Here is a 16,765-nt window from a genome sequence, read left to right as displayed (position 1 = left end):
TTGCAAAATTCAGTAGTCATTTATTACAAAAGTTCTTAGCACACTAGAACCAAATCTGGAAACAAACAAACACAAGAAACCCTTAAGTCTGACGTCATCATTAGTGGGAAAAGTCACTATTGTTGTTTTTCCCTAAAATAAAGACAAAGGCCATATTTTTCACTTTGTCACGTCTATTCAGTGGGTAAGAGTGCATGCAGAGGACCAGAGTTGGCTTCCCAGCACCCATGTTGGGCAGCAACTGACTATAACTCCAGCTTCAAGGCTTTGTCACGTCTATTCAGTGGGTAAGAGTGCATGCAGAGGACCAGAGTTGGGTTCCCAGCACCCACGTTGGGCAGCAACTGACTATAACTCCAGCTTCAAGAGAGTCTGACACCCTCTTCTGGCCTCTGCAGATACCTGTAGTCACTTGCACATACCCATGGGGAGACACAGACGAATTCCCAGCACCCACATGGCAGCTATGAACCATCCTTAACTCCAGTTCCAGGGGAATCCAAAGCCCTCTTCTGAACTCCATGGCATTGCACAACATGGGTGCACTCACATACATGCAGGCAATACACTCATACACATAAAATGAAAATAATAAATAAGGCCGGGAATGGTGGCACAGGCCTTTAATCCCAGCACTCAGGAGGCAGAGACAGGCAGATCTCTGTGAGTTCAAGGCCAGCCTGGTCAACATAGTGAGTTCCAGGCCAGCTGGGGCTATAGGGAGATCCTGTCTCAAACAGACGAAAATAAAATAAATAAATAAAATATTAAAAAATTAACCTTCAAAGCATATTGGATGGAAGCTGGGGGGATAACTCAGTTGGTACAGTACTTGCCCAGCATGCACGGAGCCCTAGTTGGTACAGTACTTGCCCAGTATGCAATGAAGGCCTAGGTTTTGTCCCCAGTTTCACATAAACTGGGTGTGGCAGTGCACACCTGTAATCCTAGCACTTGGGAGGTGAAGGCAGGAGGCTCGGAAGTTCAAAATTACCCTCAGCTACATTCAGATGTGAAGCCAGCTTTGGGCATATGAAACTCTGTCTCAAAAATAAAAAAAGAAAGAAAGGAGGGAAAAAAGAGAAGTTACCCAGCACAGTAAGGTAAGTCAGTCACCCTCCTGTCCTGCCATCTCCCCCTTCTGAGTGCACAACAGAGGCTCCTCCTCCTCTTTGGCGGTCAACCTGTGCTCTTCAGGGTCGCCCAAGTCCCTTCTTCAAACACTATTGACCTATCCAGTGTTACCGACCCCCCCCTGCTCCTTTCTCTGTCCTTCCCAAATTCATTTTTATTCTTTTATCAACATTTCATTGCCTTGAAAAAGTAGAGAAAAACCACGTTCTCTATCTATTGTTTCACCTGAAGCCATTTAACCTTTCTAAGCCTCTGTTTTTCCCATGCATAAAATGTGGAAAATGACACCTTTCTCCCTAGGTATCATGAGAATGACAGGTCTGGCACACTGCCTAGCACTAGTAGGTACACAATAAATATTATTTTTTTGCCTCTGCTTTCCCTGGAATTATATCAGACACTAGCAAAAGCATTCCCCTGCCGTCCACCTTCAGCTCCAGGCCATCTCCAGCCACTTTGTGACAGACTGTCACTGCTGCCCACAATGCTCCCTGTTCCTTCCTTGCCCCTTGGAAGATCTGCCTGTACCCCTAAGCAATGCTTTGAACCCACTACTGGGAAGAGCATGAACAGCTCAAGGCGAGTTTCTGGCCCCAAGTTGCCCTCAATTTTATAGTGTTTCCTCTCCTTACCTTTTAAGGGACCCACTTTTTCCAGGCTTCCTCTGGGAGAGGCATTTGCAAACGCACAGGATCATGATAAGGAAAGACAAGCTGTGCTCACAAAGCCTTTACTGTTCTATTTCACTGGAGGTATTGAACTAACTCACTCAGGAAGTGGTAGATCCAGGATTCAAGCCTGACTCTACAGTCTATGCTCATAAACACAGTGCTTCACTGCCTGGTTGCCCCAGTGCCTTTAGCTCTGCACCCAGAGTGGAGTGACTTGGTCTTGGTTAGTTTTTATTGTCAACTCGACACACCCTAAAGCTACTTGGGAAGAGGGAACCCCAACTGAAGAATTTCCTTGATGAGATTGGCCTGTGGCCATGTCTGTGAGAGATTGTCTTGACTGATGATTGATGTGGGAGGGCCCAGCCCACTGTGGGTAGCACCATCCCTAGGCAGGTAAGTCTGGGCTGCATTAGAAGCTAGCTGAGCACGAGCCAGAGAGCAATCCCATATACAACACCCCTCCATGGTTTCTGTTTCAGATCCTGCTTGAGTTTCTGCCCTGACTTAACCTGGAAGATGAGCCAGATAAACTCTTTCCTCCCCAAGTTGCTTTTGGTCAGTACATAATCTCAACGAACTAGAACAGATACAGACAACCCCAGCCCTTGCTGAGTCATTTGCTGCAATGTCCAGTTCAGTAGATTCTTTAATGGCTATAGAGAAAGACATGATGACCAGGGAACCCAGAGGTCATCTGTGGTCCCAGAAGGTCCTGAAGAGGGGTTGGTGAGGGTGGTCCTAGGGCATCTTTGAGAGTTCTTTCCCAGCAAGAAGACTTTCCAGGATGGTAGAACTACCTGTCCTAACTGCCCTTTAGTGAGCCCCTGAGAACATAGGTTCCCCTCAGCATGTTCTGTTCAGCCTCAGTGAATCTTGTACAGACCCAACCAGAGCCAGATCTACCCAAGCTCTAGTCCAAGCCTCTTTCCCCATGTCTCTGTGAAGTGTGAGACCCTTGGTTCCTGACCCCAGGCCCCAGTTCTTGTTGACCTCAGACTGAGAGGCTTGTGCCCATAGGATGGTGCCCCAAGAGGCCTTCAGTGACACACTCCTCTCAAGGTCTGAGACCTGAGAGGCCACAGGTGATGATCTTGTTCAGGGTCTGTGGTAAATGACCTGGCTTTGTAGGTTTCACATAGCCTCCATACAGCATCTAGGGGACCCAGGAGAGAGGCTGCTCTTGTTGGGTGGGGCTTTTTTATGGAATGTTTCAGGAGCATCAGCCCTTTACCAAGGTCCCTGCTCAGGACTATTCAGGAAAGGAGGTACAGCGCTCAATCAGGGGTTTCCTCTTGCCTGGTCTTCAACCCCCTGGGTCTCTTAGGTATGTCAAGCACGTAGATGACTGCCTTGGGGTTTCTATCTTGACACTGTGCTGGATAACTTTAGTTGTCAACTTGACACACCTGGGTAGAGGGAACCTCAATAGAGGAATTTTCTCTGTTGGCTTGGCCTGTGGTCATGTCTGTGGGACATTTTCTTGATTGTTGAGTGATGTGGGACGGAAAGTAACTAAAACAGACACCTTGCTTAATCTAGCTGTTATGGTGATGGATATTCTCATTCCGATTTTACAGGTGAAACACTGAGCCTCAGAGGGCGAGGTGCCTTCCTCGTTCAAGGTCACGTGGCTCATAGGAAGCAGAACCTGACAGGCTCCATTCCAAGATGGACTGTCAAGCTCTTGCTATCTACCAGGGGCTCCCCATGGGCATCACAGTTGCCCTGCCTTACCCACCCCAGGCTGTGTGAGGTTATCCCTGCCTCCCCCCACCCCAGATCTCTGGCTCTGACTCCTCAAATAGAAGAGACCACAGCAATGTGGCTCCATACCCCTGGGGACAGGCACAGCCCGATAGGCAGGGGCCGCGTGCTGGCAGGCTCAGGTTCAGCAGCTGCTGTTCACATGTCCTCTCCCTGCTGAGTGCCAGGTCTGGGTGTAGCTCACTGCAGTTCACAAACACCTGACCTGGTGGGCAGGCAGCAGCTGGAAGAGAAGAAGGCAGCATTGCAGGTCACTGGCCTGGGCTGGGCTGGTGCTGGTCGGGGTGGGGGTGTGATCCAGGAGGCCTGGAGCCAGCTACTGATGGGGCCAGGGAGAGGTGTGCTGCTTCCAGGGCATCATGTGGGTTTCCCATTACCAGGACAGGGATGAACAGGTGCTGTCACAGTACAAGCCAGGCACCCCATAATCAAACAGGTCTCCCATGCCTGCAGCTGCTCCGTGTACTCCCAGCAAGCTTATCTGACTTTATTCTGTGAGCACTGTGCAAGGGTCTTCATCTCCCTTCTCCCTTGAGGGAGTGAAGGCTCTGCTGTCTGAAGGCAGCCGGGACTGAAAGGAAGGGCCCTAGAGGGACCAGGAAAAGGGCCCAAAGATGGGTAGCCAAGCAGCTTGGAAGGGTGGCCCGAGAACTCCAAACAACAGGGAGAGTTCATTTCCTGCTGCATCTATTCGATATGAACCCTCCCTGAGTCTTCAGCAAAGTCTACCACACATATCCCCATTCTGTGTAAGTGATCACTTCAGGGAAACCAATAAAAGGTAGCTACGTCTCATGTCCAAGATTGAATGGAGCAACAGTCATGTCCCAAAGAGGTAGAAATCCAAAGCCAAAAATGACCAAAAGAAAGATGCTTTGGGAAAAGTGCATGAAATGAGGGTGGGGATCTGGACTGTCTATACAAGATGAGGGCTCAGAGAGGTGAAGTGAGTTCCCCAGGGCTGCAGGACCGCTGAGTGTGGATGAGGATTTGAACCCAGCTGGCTGGGCCTCAAGGCCTGCTTTCAAGCACCAGCCATATGCTTGCTGTTGCCCTCCTCTGTCCTAATCCCTGTTTTTAATGGGCTCCTCCGTCTGGGAAGCCCTCCCAGAGTGCTCCAACCACCACGCTCTGCCCACCTCCAAGCATCCCACAGATTGGCTACCACTGTTCCAGCCCAGGCTGTCCTCCCATCTCTGACCCCATTCATGTCCAATGCTGGGCTGGGCAGAACCAGCCTCAGCAGATACTTGACAGCTCAGACCAGGGAAACCCAGGACCCAACAAAGAACAGCAACTGTCCAGATCACCAAATGGTTCCTGGTAGGCTGAGTCTAGGACAGGGTTTCAGGATGTCACCCTCTAAGCCTCAGCCACAGAGGCCCAGGGCAGGGCAAGCTAGAGAGTGTTCATTCCTCCTGATCATCACCCTATTCCCCTCTCTTCTACATAGCCCCTAATACTTCTGGAGCCCCCCACGATTTCTTCCTTCCTGCCCCATTTACCTGGGACTCGGCTGTCACAGCTCATGATTCCATCTTTGCAGTGGCTGCAGAGAGATGGGGGATGTGGGAAAATGTCAGTCCAGCGTCAGTCATGCAGGGTCCTCCCAGCAGGCTTCGGGCAGGCATCCCTACTCATGGTCCCTGCTCCCCCTCTCCCACTACCACACACAGAGTGAGAGGGTGGGCGTTCCTTCTGGAATAGTTTCGCTGGGCTGCATTGTCTCACACAGTAGCTGACACCCAGGGAGCTCACCAGTGGCCCAGGGAGGGGATGTCGCTATCCCCTGGGGGATAGTCCACTCCTTGGAAGTGGCAGGCGCACTGGTTCCTACAGAAACCAGAAGGAAAGGAACAGACTCAGGAATGGAGGCAGGGCTGCCAGGGCAGGGGACCCACCCTCAGGCAGCTGTGGGCAGGCATGAGAATGTGGAGAGAGTCAGAGGCACCTCCTGGGACATGTGGCACATCTCCAAGGGGCTGGGAGCCAGCCGGGCACTGGGGACAGAGATAGGGCTCAGTGCCAGGCTGGAGGCCATTTTCTGAGCTTAGATAAGTGCCCACAGGGTTCTCCATCCACTCCCAAAGCTGGCCTCATCTGGAGTGAGGACTAGAGAGGTGATCAGCCCAATGGATGTTGGAGTGGACATTGTGCTAGTGTGGTGTGGAGTCCTTCACACCAGCATCTGTTCTGACTGGTCGGTGAACATTTTGACACTTGGCTGGAGACCCAGGCTAGGCCCTCCCCTCCCACAGGCGTGTCTCCTAGATTGTTCCTGGGATCCCAGGAGGTGAGGATGCAGTGCTGTCTTTAATCTGCAGAGGCATCTGAGACCACCTCCGGTGCCCTTACCACAGAGCTCCCCAACACCTGCTGATTCCAGCCCTGGGGGGCTGGAGGATGCCTGGGAAGGCCCCCAAATTCACCTTCTGCAGTGTTCCACAGGTGCCCCCATACCCCCTGGGGCTTCACAGAAGCTTTGGTTGGGGGGTGGAAGTGGGTGCACAGCTGCAGCTAAGGGGGGTCTGTCATGTGAAAAGGCTTCTGAGGGGAGTGACTCCTTCCCCATCAGTAGAAAACCTCCAACCAATTGCTATATCATTCTACAAACAGAGAAACTGAGGCTGAGGACCCAGGAGCCTTGCCTATTGCTCTGGATCCTGTGGAGTCACCATCTACCACCCCAGCCCCACTAAGCCAGCCTCCTCTGACTGGACTCCAGGCTAACCCTGGCCTCAGGCCTGAGGTCCTTGCCTTCCCTCCTCTCAGGGCTCAGCTCAGATGTCACTTCCACCATGGCCTCTGAGCTCTGTGTCTCCTCTGTGTGACAGTATGTGACATCCCAGGGCTCCTAGCCTCACTGTAGTATGTAGCTTTCTAGCTTTTCTTTCTGCCCAGCCCCTTAAACATCTGTTTTTATGGGTCTGTCTTGCCACTGTAGATTGTGGACTCTAGGAGGGAAGGATTCTGCTCTGTTCACTGCTAGATTCCCAAATGTCTGGTAATTCTGGAACATTCTAAGATGTATGTAAATATTTCTGGAAGAGGAGGAGAGACGAAGGGAGGGAGGTCCCCTTGGCTCTGAGGTTGGTCTGTCTTGTGGAGAAGAGGAAGCCTGGGAGTAGGTCCAGAAGAGAGAGTCCCCCCACCCAACCCTGCTACACACAAGGCCTGGGTAACTGAGGTGAAGCAGGGGTACAGAGAGGTCCAGCCCAGCTCCCCAGTAGAGATGCCCGCAGACCCCAGCCTCATTCCTCACCCGACTCAGAGGCCAAGCTGCCCACTCACCTGGGGACACAGAGGTCAGCTTGGGTGTCCAGATACGTGTCCGGTGGGCAGGCGCAACCCTCCATACACTCCCTGGTGAAGTTACCACCCTCAATCCCACACACTTCAGGGCTGGCCAGGTCCTGGCATGTTTTTGCACAGGGGGCCACGCAGGGACTGTACTCCTTAGTGTCTTCACAGGACAGAGCTATAGGAAGAAAGGAGACTGTGCTTGGTTTCTGTCATCCCCATAGCTGTGGGGCTGGGGTTGTCATCTGGATGAGAAGAACTAAGAACCAGGGCAGCAGATAAAGGCACTAACCCTGACAGCACGAGTTCGATCCCTGGGACCAACATGGTAGAAGGAGAGAACTGACTCCTGCAAGTTGTCCTCTGAGCTCCACAAGTGCACCATGGCATGCACACATAGAAAGAAGGGAAGAAAGAAAAGAAGAAGGAAGGAGGGAGGGAAGAAGGGAAGGGAGGGAGGGAGGGAGGGAAGGAAGGAAGGAAAAGCAAGGAAGGAAGGAAGGAAGGAAGGAAGGAAGGAAGGAAGGAAGGAAGGAAGGAAGAAAGGAAGGGAGGAAGGAAGGAAGGATGGAAGGGAGGAAGGGAGGGAGGGACTTGGCCAGACTGACAGGTCTTGGAGAGAGACTGAGGTGCTGCCACAGAAGCAATCCTAAGCAATGCATCCCAAGTGTCAAGCCTAAGTGTCATGCCGTCTGGAGGAGAGGTAGGCTATGAAGGGCAGAGTCAGGTTGGAGGAGATAGAGGACATCATACTAGAGCATGTACAGGGCAGGGGGACACCTGTGTCTGGGCCCAGGATCCCATGGGTGCACAAGGGTGGGGCACTCACCGCAGGCTGGCAGATGGGCACGGAAGTCAACTGGGAGCCCATGGCGCTGGCATAGGTGGGCATAGTGGGCCAGTGTGGCACACAGGCAGGGCTGCCCACAGCGGCAGGCATCCCGACGGCACTGCTCGAAGTAAGGCACCGGGCTCAGATACGAAGAGCAGGGTGCAAAGACGTCCCCCGTGAGCACACTGCAGGACTGCAGTGCGTAGGAGGCTGGGACGGGAAGACAGGGGTCAGTGAGCAGGGGTCTGGCTGCCTGCTGCCCCAGGATTCAGCAGCTTTCCCTCCCCACAGCTCAGGGGCTCTGTGTGTGTGTGTGTGTGTGTGTGTGTGTGTGTGTGTGTGTGTGTGTGTTGTGTACATGTATGTGTACACATGTGTGTAGGCACGTGGATATGTGGAGTGCCTATGGGTGCATATATGAGTGTGCATGTGGGCTTGCATGAGTGTACTTATGTGTGTGTGTATGTCTGCATGCATGTGTTTGTATGTACAATGGGAATGTGGGAAGGTCCCTCAACATGTGGATGTGGCTTAGTAAGCCTGGGTGTGAACAAGTGGTTGGCCATGGCCTGGGTGCAAATGACGGTGTTGGCATGTAAACACATGCGTGTAATGATTCTACCTCGAGCCAGGCAGGAATCTCTCTGCTACAAGAGCCGCAGGCAGGAACATTGCTGAGAAAATTCCTGCGCTCATGGAGCTTACATTCTGTCAGCAGAGACGGTCAGTAAACAATCTCTGCAGTCAGAAAGCAACAAAGCTAAGGAGTGAGAGCGAGGAGAGGGGAGTGTGAGGTAGGGCTTGCAGGCCAACTGCTGCGTTAATGCAGGTAGAGGAAGTCTGTTAGTAACAAGGCAATGTTTGAGCAAAAATCGGAAAGCAGGGCTGAGGTGCAGTTCTTCCTGTGGAGGAGCATGGCACAGGAAAGCCACAGGAGTGCCAAGGCCTGGGGGGAGGGCAGACCTGGGGTGTGGGCAGAACAGCAGGGAGGTCAACGTGGCTGGAGCAGGGGGCAGGACAGGAGGCTGGGCACAAGGTGGAAGGTCTGGTGGACACCTCTGAGGACTTGGCCTTTGCTGCGATGGGGAGCCAGTACAAAGGCAAGTGTAGGTGACAGTGGTGGTGCAAAGCTTCCCATTCACCTGGCCCTCACCTCCCTCCTGTCTCCTCCCTGTAGCTCTTCCTTCTTTCTATGAACATGACCAGCACCCTCACGTCAAGTTCCCATCTCACCTTGATCAAAACAATTCCACCCCCACTCCACTTCCCCAAGCCTCCCCACTGTCCCCCACATCACCAGCTTGCAGGTGAACATCACAGGGGTCCAGCAGGGAACCATCGACCAGAGGAGAGCAGGCAGACAGGGTTTTCCAAGAATTGCCAAACAATTGTGGAGTGCTCTCGGGCACACCCACTGGAGACCTGTAGCCATGGCAAAGCCATATTAACACGTTTGCCCATGTGGATGCAGAACTACACAGAGCATCCACCCATGTAAGCAGTCATTTGCTCATATACACACACAGTCACGGACTAGGCATGAGCATGCATTTGGAATACATGTGCTCACGAACAGCACAGCATATAGAGGCCTATAATAGACCACTTGCACACATCTCCAACAAACACACACACACACACACACACACACAGAGCACAAGTACATGCCAGATATGCACATAATCAAGATATTCCTCACAGTCACATTCAAACAGAGGTGATTATGAAGGTGTTACATATACACATCACATTTAACAAGACTCAAAAGGGTCAAAATGGGCTTCAGACTGTCTACTTGGAGCATCCAGTCCCAGCTCTTCATATAAGAAGGAGAAACAAGGCTGCCATGAAGAGTTCCAGATCTCATGGGCTATGACTCTTCCATCTCCCCTCCCAGGCTCCCCCTTTGGCTCTCTAGGTAGGAAATGGATCATTCCAGGGGCAATGAGGAGAGAAAGGTGAGTCAAGCATGCTTCCACAACAAGACCAGTGTTCAAGAATCACCAAAACCTGGTGTAAGAATTACAATTGAAGAAGCTAGAGGTCTGCATGGGGGTAGGGTTCTGTCTGAGACCCATCATGCCCCATGCCTACACAACTTCTCCAGGGCACCAAGAGCTCTTATTCTACATAGGGCAATACCCTGACCTGGAAATCACAGTTAGTAAGGTAGGGAGCAGCCCATACTCTAAACCAGGGGCTGCCTCCACCATTCCAACCAGCTGCCCTCACAAGAGCCCTACTGGACAAGACAATAGAAAGCTACGCTTGTATACTGCATGCATTGCGAAGCTGAAGGCTCCGTGTTCTTCACAGCAAACCTGAACTCTTCATTCTGGCTACAGAAAGGCTTCAGTGTTTCCTTCCACATCTCCCACCGCATGTATCTCGAACTGGTCAGAACCTCCAGCCTCACGACCACTGCTTTTTTTTCCTTTCTGAAAGTCCTGACTCTTGTCCCCTCCTTAATTCTTATACTGTGATCATCCCCAAAGAATCATTCTTTCACTTGTGAGCTCATGGGAAATAGCTTTCCTCCGGAAACTGGGAGGCTCATAGGGAGCAAATGCAAAAGTGTTCAAACACAAGGCTGGAAAAGGTTATACTGGCCATCTGGGACAGAAAGTGGATGTGCAAGTGTCTTTGGCGCACATGCGCATGTGTAGGGGCGGGGGGTAGTTGCCTTCACCTAAAGGTATTTGCAATCAATTAAAACACAAAACAAGCCCCCCAAAATCAAATCAAATCCAATCCAACCTGAGGCCCCAAATTTTAAGGCTTTGATATGTAACAGTATTTCTCATGATGTGGTTCATCTACCTTCTGGGATGGAATTGAAGGGGTGCTTGTCAAAAATGAGATTCTTGTGCCATAAGAATCTTCTATCAGACCCTTGAGGGTGAGACCCAGTAGTCAGTATTTAAATGATCCCAGAAGACTGTGAATCATTATTTTAAAGAAATGTACTTCAATTTAGATGTGGAGGAACAAATAATTAATGGTGTGAGCCAGGCACAGTGAGAATCACAGGACACAGGGTTTCAAGGCACTGCCACTGCCTTGACCCTAAGGTGCCCACACCTCCCCCTTTTGGTTTCTGGACAGGGGCACGTACAGGAAGTCGTCCTGAGTATTGCCGTTGAAGGTGCCGCAGAGGCCCACGGTGTCCTCCACCCATTGCTGGTCCACCTGCAGGTACAGCCTCAGGCCTTCCCGGTCATAAAGGACCTGCACACCCACGTTGGTCCTCACCCTCAGAAACACAGAGGACAGCCTCCGAATCTCAAAAGCATCTGGTCACAGAATCATAAATGGGACTTAAGAAGTTTTGCTAGGACTACTTGGCCCTCCACTATCGCCTACCTGGTCCATTCCCACACCTACACCCAGCCCTGGCTTCACCCCCAGAAAATCTGTGTCTTGGGATTGGTTTGTCAGTCCTTGAGGAGACCCTGAGATACCCACCAGGCAGCCTCTCACAACAGCAACTCTACTCTCCTGGAGGAACTGGTGTTTCTTGTTCCAGCACACCACAAAAATTCTATAACTACTCATTCTTTGTACAGTGGTCACCAGGAAGCCCACAGTACAATAACAGATTCCATTATGGTGGATAAGATTCAATGACAAATTTTTCTTTTCTTTTCTTCTTTTTCTTTTTTTTTTTTTTTGAGGCAAGGTCTCATGTAGGGCGGACTTTGAACTCCCCACATACCCAAGGATGATGAGGATGACCTTGAATTCCTGATCTTCTTGCCTCCACTTCCATCATCTAAGTTTGGCAACCTTTGTGGCTTGCATATCCATGGCCTTTCGATCCCCAGTGCAGCCCTGCGCCTCTCAATCTTTGAATACCTATTCATCACGCTCCCTCTCTCTTTCCTTCCACTCTCTCTCTGGATCTTCTTAGTAGCTTGCCTTTTCTGTTAAACATGTTTCCTATGAATTATCCATAACTGCCTTTTGGAGCAAGGAATGGGGTTGGCTAATACTGAGTCCAGAGATGGGAAAGAGCTCCATGCATGGGCTTATGTTGGGAGAAACCATCATACTGCTACAAGACCTCTGTCATGTTGGAGTGAGGACAAAGACCCATTTTAGGAGCTCCCTTTCCTGACTCCAATGTCCCCTACTTGATCTATCTGAGGTCATGCCCATACAGTAGTTCCCTTTGACCAGAGTAGCCTGGGAAAAGAGGCCTGAACTGCCAACTCCCAACTAGCCCTCTTGGTCATCCCAATCCATACCGTCTGTGTAGGGTGGGGTGATCTTGTACTGGTCAAACAGAAGGACATCCCCTGCCTGGGTCAGGGTCACCTGCTTCCGAGGGTCCTGGTGCAGAATCACTGACACTGACTGGACACAGGCTCCATCCTGGTTCTGGAGTAAAAGAAGGGCCAATGGGGCAACATTAGACTCTTCTGTCCATCCTGATGGCCTAAACAGAACCAACCAGGGAAAGAGCCCTGTCCAGTTTGAGGAACGACAGACTGCCCCACCCCTTCAAAAGGACATTAAGGGTTGTAGAACTAAATGTTCTCATTTGGAAGATGATGGAATAGAAGCTCAGAGTGGACAAGGTTTGAGGCACAGCTGGGATAACACTAATTAACATGATGGCTAACTCTAACCATGATGGCTAACTCTCAGGTTGTCTAAAGACACAGCGCAGATGGCCTGGATGGAGTCTTGCCTTGGAAACCCTGGCCTTCCCCACCTTACTACATAGAACTTGAAGTTCATACTTTTGCCAGAGCTTGTATATGGCTCTATGTGTTACATCCTGTATTCTACTGAAAGGAAGATGGGAAGTTTGGCTTACTCAGAAGGCTAAGGCAGGATGATTACAAGTTCAAGGTCTGCCAGAGCTACAGTTAGTTCAAAGCCAGCCTAAGTCAGTTAGCAAGACTCTACCTTAAAAAATGTAGATGTATTTATTTAATGTGTATGAGTAATGCCTGCATGTTTATAAGTGTATCCATGTTGTACAATGCCTGCAGAGGCCAAAAGAGGGCATCAGATCCCCTGGAACTGGAGTTACAGGTGGTTGTTAGCCGCCATGTGAGTGCTGGGATTCGAACCTGCGTCTTCTACAAGAGCATCCAGTGCTGAGACATCTCTCCAGCCCTTCAAAACAAAACGTTAAAAGGACCGGAGCCGTAGCTCAATGGTAAAGCACTTACTTAGCATATATGAGGCCCTCGGTTCCATCCGAGCATCACAAAAGGTGGGGGTAGGGGTAGGAAGTAAGCTAATATTACCTAGCTTCAAGTTCTCCATCTATGAAATGTATAGTACATATTAGGCCCATTCATACCTTCCCTCCACAGGAAGACATCCACACACTCTTTCATTCAGCTTCCCTGAGTGTCTACCACATGCAAGCTTTATAGATGAGTGATGACCAAAGCAGACAGAATCTTCATGCTCGGTGCTCAAAGAAGTATATCGTCATGTGGGACACAGGCATTACATAAGAAAGTACAAAGTGGATTGACCATAATGGGGATGGTGCTGTGAGCAGGGTTAAGGTGCTAGGAAAGTACAAGAAAGACCAAACTTGGGCTGCAGAGGCAAGAAAGACCATCCAGGGGATGATGACAATAATGACGGGTACGTAACAATAACAAAGCCTTCACACTGCAGGTTATTCTGACAATAACAACTAACTTTAATACTGATATTCAGGAGCTGCTGTATTCCCTTGGCCCTCATGGCACTTCTGATCCAGTCCTAATCCCTAGTCTAAGCATGACTTCTAAGTGTTGTTAGGAGCACCACTTTGCAGATCAGAAACTAAGACACAAAAGTGATATTTGAGGGACAGGAGAGATGGTTCAGTGGTCAAGAGTGCTTGCTGCTGCTGCAGAGGACCTGCGTTGGGTTCCCAACGCCCACATGGCAGTTCACAACTGCCTGTTACTCCAACTCAAGGGGATCCATCAACTTTGTCTTACCTCCACAGGCTACTGCCCACACATAGTGCACAGACATACACTCAGGTGTGCACACACAGACAGACAGACAGACACACACACACACAAACGCACACAAAAATTAAAGCGTAATCAAATGCTGAAAATGATTTGAACATTAAAACCCAGTGTTAAACTGATTTTTTTTTTTTGAGACAGGGCCTCCCTATAGCCCTAGCTGGCCTGGAACTCACTATGTAGACCTGGCTGGCCTTGATCTCACAGAGATATGCCTGCCTCTGCCTCCCAGGTGCTAGGATTAAAGGTGTACACTTCTACACCCAGCTTAAAGTGAAAAAAAATTTTAAGTAACATTTGAGCTCTGATTATAGGATATATAGACACCAGATCAAGGAATCCTTAGCAAGGGAATGCTCTCTGCATAAGTACCCACACAGGAAACTGTATAGTGCATTTAAGCAAAGGTTCAGGGGGTAGGCAGGGATAGCTTAGGCAGAGCAGAGCCTTGTAATATTTTGGGGCTTGATGCTAATTATAACAGACTAGAAAAAGTATGACAGGGGGGCAACATTTAATCAGAGTAACATGGGGAATTACAGCTTGAAACATTCCAGAAAGATACTATGCAGAAAGCCCTGAAACAGCTCAAAGTTGCTGCATTTAAAATACTACCTTCTTTGTCCACTCTGGACATATATATATATATACATACATACATATATATAAAACAACTTCAATGAAGGTGGTCAAAGATGTTGACCTCAGTAACTCTGGAAATAAATTGGTAAGACTCAAGGTGAAAGGAACTGTGCCCAAGTACTGTAGACTAGGAATAAAGCAATTTCTCATGTACTTAAGGGATGCTTACTGGTATGTGTCTGCATGCATATTTGAATTGAACCAATGAGCCATGGATGGTACATGGAGGGCTGGGGCGTCATTTACAGATGAGCATATGGGGCAGGCTAGAATGATCCATGTGGTGTGGATTGGAGTTGGAACATCAGTATGAATGCTGGTTTAGCTGACTTTCTATTCCAGATATATTTCTATATTTCACCAGTGCAGGTGGTGATAAATCAGAAATACTTACAGACATGAGGCTATTTATTGGTTATGCAACTTAGAGGGCCAAAAAGAAACGGTGCTCCAGAGGCAGTTCATGTACCCAGTGCTCTTGGTTTCTAATGCCAGCCTTCAGTAGCATAACCAGGAAAGTTTGATAATTTTCTGCAGTAATATATGATACCAGTAATGGTACAGGATAAGCATGGCACATATAGTGTCAGAAATAAAGATGTGTGTAGGTGAGCATGTGCTCACACACATGATGTGAATATGTTAAATGGACACAGGAGCCAACTGAAAAATCTCCAGTGGCCAAATCTGAAGCAGTTTGAGTGACAAAATTAGAAATGCCACCTCAAATATAAAGTATATCTTCATAAATATATGCTGATACAAATAAAAGATGAGATAAACAAACGAGAGGGAAGAGAGAATTTCCAAATAACTTACGCTGATTTTTCATCTTCGTGGACAAGGAGACTAACTACCCACGCTTTCTATGAGGGCTGCATGTGGCGACTTCCAAAGGACGATATGGAAAGGATGAAGGGGAGAGGATTACAGTGGACACCTGGCAGACACCACCTCGGTCAACATCAACAGTGATAAACCACGTTGCTAGCATTTGTCCTTGACAGGCTGATGGAAAGGGCACTTAACCTCTGTGAGCTTCCTCCCTGAACCTATAGCTAAGTCTAGCCATGAGACAAAATACCAGACAAACTCCAAGAGAGACTTCTACAAAATGCCTGAGTAGGGCTTCACAAAGCTTTCAAGGTCATCCTAAACAATGAAAGTCTAAGAAACCAACAGCCAATAATATGAGTCTGACATACATGGTAAAATGACATTGGGTGAAAACCAAAGAAATTTGAGTAAGCCGCAGGCTTTAGTTAATAACAACACATCGATAACGGTTAGTTACTTGTAAGAAATATACCATGCTAATGTAAGATGGGAAACTGGGATGTGTAGGAATCATGCCCTATCTTTGCAAGAATTCTAAAAGGCCTTAAAGCCATTCTAAGATATAAAGTTGATTTTTAAAACTCTTTGAAGACTATAAACATGCCACTACATCTGAGGCGGGTGTGTCAGGACTCTAACAATATCCAGCCTTGGAGTCAGACATAACTTTGGGTTGTCAAGAATGCCCCAAGCTTGTGAAGACATAATCCATCAAATCTGAAATGGTAAGGATAGCGATGTATAGCACATTGGTGCCTATCTAGACTACCTGTTGTAGAGAAGATGATTAGTCAGTGTTCAGAGCGCTGAGCAAATGTGTCATGGGCATCACCAACGCCTGCCTCTGAGCTCAACCCACCCCATCCTGGTCATTGCAGCCTCTTGCTTTTCTGGCCTGATCAACTCTCATGTTGTCTGTCCTCCTTGTCTCTGTAATGCCACCTCTACCATGGGACTTTCTCTTCTTTTCTGAAGATGTTCAGGACTATGTCTTCCTCCACCCCACTCCCCTTGATGTCTCTGATCATGTTGTATCTCATGCATGCTGTGAGCACCTGCAAGTGGGTCAGGTGAGAGTCACCTGTGTAGCCCTTGCTGTACCCAGCACAGAGCTAGCACCGGGTGGGACCTCCACAGTTCGTTGTGTGGATGGAATTGCCAGGAGGAGCCCTGGCTTGAGGCAGAAAGAACCTGCAATTAAGACGTGCTGTTAAGGGGCTGGAGAAGTGGCTCAGTGGTTAGGAGCACTGGCTGCTCTTGCAGAGGGCCCAAGTTCAGTTCCCCACACCCACATGGAGGCTAACAACCATCCATAACTCCAATTCCAGGGGATCCCACGGCCTCTTCTGGTCTCTGTTTTCACTGCACGACCTGAGTGCACTTATATACATGCAAGCAAAACACTCATACACATAAAAGAAGACTCAATCAATCCAAAAATATTTTTTTAAGTGTTGTGGGTAGGGGCTGGAGAGGTGGCTCAGTGGTTAAGAGCACTGGCTGTTCTTTCAAAGGACCCAGCTTCAATTCCCTGCATCTACATGACAGCTAACATCTGTCCATAACTCCAGTTCCAGGGGAATTCGGTG

At 49.2% G+C, this 16,765-nt stretch overlaps 1 protein-coding gene across 1 annotated transcript in view; it reads right to left on the bottom strand.

Moving 5' to 3' along the window:
• The window catches only part of Otog (otogelin), a 78,888-nt gene that overhangs the window by 47,207 nt on the left and 14,916 nt on the right, over nucleotides 1–16,765 (bottom strand). The window contains exons 16-23 of the mRNA XM_008833396.1: nucleotides 11,952–12,084; nucleotides 10,820–10,997; nucleotides 9,002–9,126; nucleotides 7,702–7,914; nucleotides 6,864–7,050; nucleotides 5,331–5,405; nucleotides 5,078–5,121; nucleotides 3,642–3,795 (exon numbers count right to left, since the gene is read on the bottom strand). Coding sequence (XP_008831618.1) covers nucleotides 3,642–3,795; nucleotides 5,078–5,121; nucleotides 5,331–5,405; nucleotides 6,864–7,050; nucleotides 7,702–7,914; nucleotides 9,002–9,126; nucleotides 10,820–10,997; nucleotides 11,952–12,084 — 1,109 coding nt within the window. The remainder of the gene's footprint in view (nucleotides 1–3,641; nucleotides 3,796–5,077; nucleotides 5,122–5,330; nucleotides 5,406–6,863; nucleotides 7,051–7,701; nucleotides 7,915–9,001; nucleotides 9,127–10,819; nucleotides 10,998–11,951; nucleotides 12,085–16,765) is intronic.

This window comes from Nannospalax galili, unplaced genomic scaffold, assembly GCF_000622305.1.
Source record: "Nannospalax galili isolate Female #2095 unplaced genomic scaffold, S.galili_v1.0 scaffold1857, whole genome shotgun sequence".
Taxonomy (NCBI): Eukaryota; Metazoa; Chordata; class Mammalia; order Rodentia; family Spalacidae; genus Nannospalax; species Nannospalax galili.
This window is presented reverse-complemented; position numbering and strand designations above follow the sequence as displayed.